This window comes from Empidonax traillii, unplaced genomic scaffold (genome assembly GCF_003031625.1).
Source record: "Empidonax traillii isolate 1590-97213 ecotype Southwest subspecies unplaced genomic scaffold, ASM303162v1 scaffold223:size1722714, whole genome shotgun sequence".
In the NCBI taxonomy this organism is placed as follows: domain Eukaryota; kingdom Metazoa; phylum Chordata; class Aves; order Passeriformes; family Tyrannidae; genus Empidonax; species Empidonax traillii.
In genome coordinates, this window is record NW_020955416.1 from 1,022,907 (window position 1) to 1,025,301 (window position 2,395).

The 2,395-nt window shown below is 37.5% G+C and overlaps 1 protein-coding gene across 6 annotated transcripts in view; it reads left to right on the forward strand.

Moving 5' to 3' along the window:
* NCKAP1 (NCK associated protein 1) overlaps positions 1-2,395 on the forward strand; it is a 61,466-nt gene that overhangs the window by 27,311 nt on the left and 31,760 nt on the right. For 5 of the 6 annotated variants that reach the window (XM_027887880.1, XM_027887878.1, XM_027887882.1 and 2 more), the window contains 3 exons: positions 647-695; positions 1,183-1,339; positions 2,033-2,089. In XM_027887880.1, coding sequence (XP_027743681.1) covers positions 647-695; positions 1,183-1,339; positions 2,033-2,089 — 263 coding nt within the window. The remainder of the gene's footprint in view (positions 1-646; positions 696-1,182; positions 1,340-2,032; positions 2,090-2,395) is intronic. The other variant, XM_027887879.1, reaches the window with a different exon arrangement.

Here is a 2,395-nt window from a genome sequence, read left to right on the forward strand (position 1 = left end):
CTTTCTATAAAATAGTTTTCTGTTGGATTATCTCTTATGTGACTTTTAATCAGAGAAGTAAATAGGCTCACTGGGAGAACTGAATAATGGAGTATTAGGGAAAAGTTTTCTTACATTAAGTAAAGCTTCTGTTACATTAGCTCGTGCCTCCACTTCCAGTTTTGGAAAATCAGAAAATGAAGGGAAGCAGTGCTAACTTCTGCAGTGTAGATGGAGGGAATCCTGTGTACTGTCTCAGCTGTTTGTGAGCCAAGAGATTGGAAATGACAGCTGGTACTTCCTTTAAAATTTGTGTTTGCACTTGCCACATCAGTTGTGATGTGAATGGTTATTGTTCTGAAAAAAAATTGAAGCATTAACAGCTGTCAGGTATTGATTAGTATACATCAAATGCCTTTTTCAATACAATGTTTGTTGAAATTAGACATTTGACAAAATTTGTTCGAGGTATTGGAGGGTATGGAAGTTCATTTAATGTTCAAACCCTGTTTCTAAAACATGGAAACGATGCCCTGTTAGTGATTAACAGCAGTCTGATCATCAGCATTTAAGGCTTTGTATGTCCCTTCTTGCTAAAAACTACTTCTCATGAAAAGTATTGTCTTTTATATAATTGGTGTGCTACAAATTATGTTTTTTTGAACAGATGCCCTGTGAGTACCTCTCTCTGGATGCAATGGAGAAATGGATCATTTGTGAGTAAAATATTCTGAAACAGCTTGTGGTTGTATTAAAAAAAATAGTTAACATTTAAAAGACTACTGTTTTTTTTATACTGTGCAAAAGCTGTTGTGTTCAAATGAGATTCTGGAGAACTTGATTAAATCTCAGTTGTCTGTATCATACTTTTACATGCAGTGAAGTGAGAGTTCAGCACGTGCTGCTGGAATGGAGTTTTGTCATCAGTTTATTCTACACTTTGACTGAAAGTGAGGGCTTTAATACTTGCAATGAAAATAGCCAAGTAGTATCAGCATGAAGTAGTTCATGTTACAGAAATGTTGCAAAAATATTACAAAAACACCTCCTAGAAGCGTGAGGGCTATTTTTTTATGTTATCCATTAAAGAGTTTATTAATGATCTATGTGAACTATTTAAGAGAAAATGCATAATCATCTCACTGTTCTCTCACTGTCTTTGTGCATCTGGTGTGTGCCATACATCAATGTGAATGTCTGAAGTTGGATTTATTTTGTGCCATGGAATCCTAAATAGTGATGCTACAGCTTTGAACCTTTGGAAACTTGCACTTCAAAGCAGCTCTTGCTTGGCTCTGTTTCGGGATGAAGTATTCCATATTCACAAAGCTGCAGAAGACTTGTTTGTAAACATAAGAGGGTAAGTTTTAATTCTCCTTTTATTCTTTCAGAACCTCTGTTAAAAATACTGTATTTCTTGAAGAACCATTTCAAAAATGTTACTTCTGCTTCATTTAAGTTCTGCTCAAGTATGCAAACATTTTTGCTTGTATCTTGACTATTTCTTTAAATGCATAACTTTTAAGGGCCTGATTCCATAACCACCACACTTTTTTTATCTCAGTTCTGAAAAAGTCTTGTGAATCAGTCTCTGAAATGACAAAAGTTACAATTAATGATCTCGCCCACAAATCTTGTGTAAAAAAAAAAAATGGTGCCCCTGCACACAGCAGAGAGGTTTGGACTAGATGATCTTTAAGGTCTCTTCCAACCCAATTCTGTAGTTGTATGATCTTGATTTAGTGAAGGAAATGATGTTATAAATGTAAAGTCTGCTTGAAAAATTGCATCTGGCTGCCACTGTTTGTGCAGCCTGTGGTGTAAAAATCAGAAACAAAGTTGCGAGTTCCACCAGCAACATTAGGAGCCCTTCAGCAGAGAGGTTTTTTTGCTTTGAGTATCCAGTTTTGGCACTTAGCTCCGATCAGGGAAATAAATCTCATGAGGTTTTTGCTGTATCCTGCTTGCTACAGCATTGCAGCTCCTCTTGAGTTGCACTCGGGTCTCGCTAAACTGATTCTTATTCCTGTGTTGGGTTGTTTTTCACTTGCAGCTACAACAAGCGGATCAATGACATCCGAGAGTGCAAAGAAGCCGCTGTTTCCCACGCGTGAGTGTCTTACAAAGTTCTCCTGACGGATTTTAGTGTTGGTTTTCTTAAAACAGATTTATAAAGAATGTATAAAAGGGATTTGTGGAATGAGTGCTGAATTACTTGTGCATTTTTTCATCATCATCATCATGGCTGGGCTTCGCGAACGAAGATCTGAGAGGGGCTCTACCCACGCTTGCTACAAGCGCGCTGATGGCTAAAAAGGCCAATGCGAGATAGACAAGACCGGTTGCAGAACATACAGCAGAAAGACTCTCCAGGTGATATCGACAAGACGCGATTCTTTCTGCGTTGTCTTTTCTC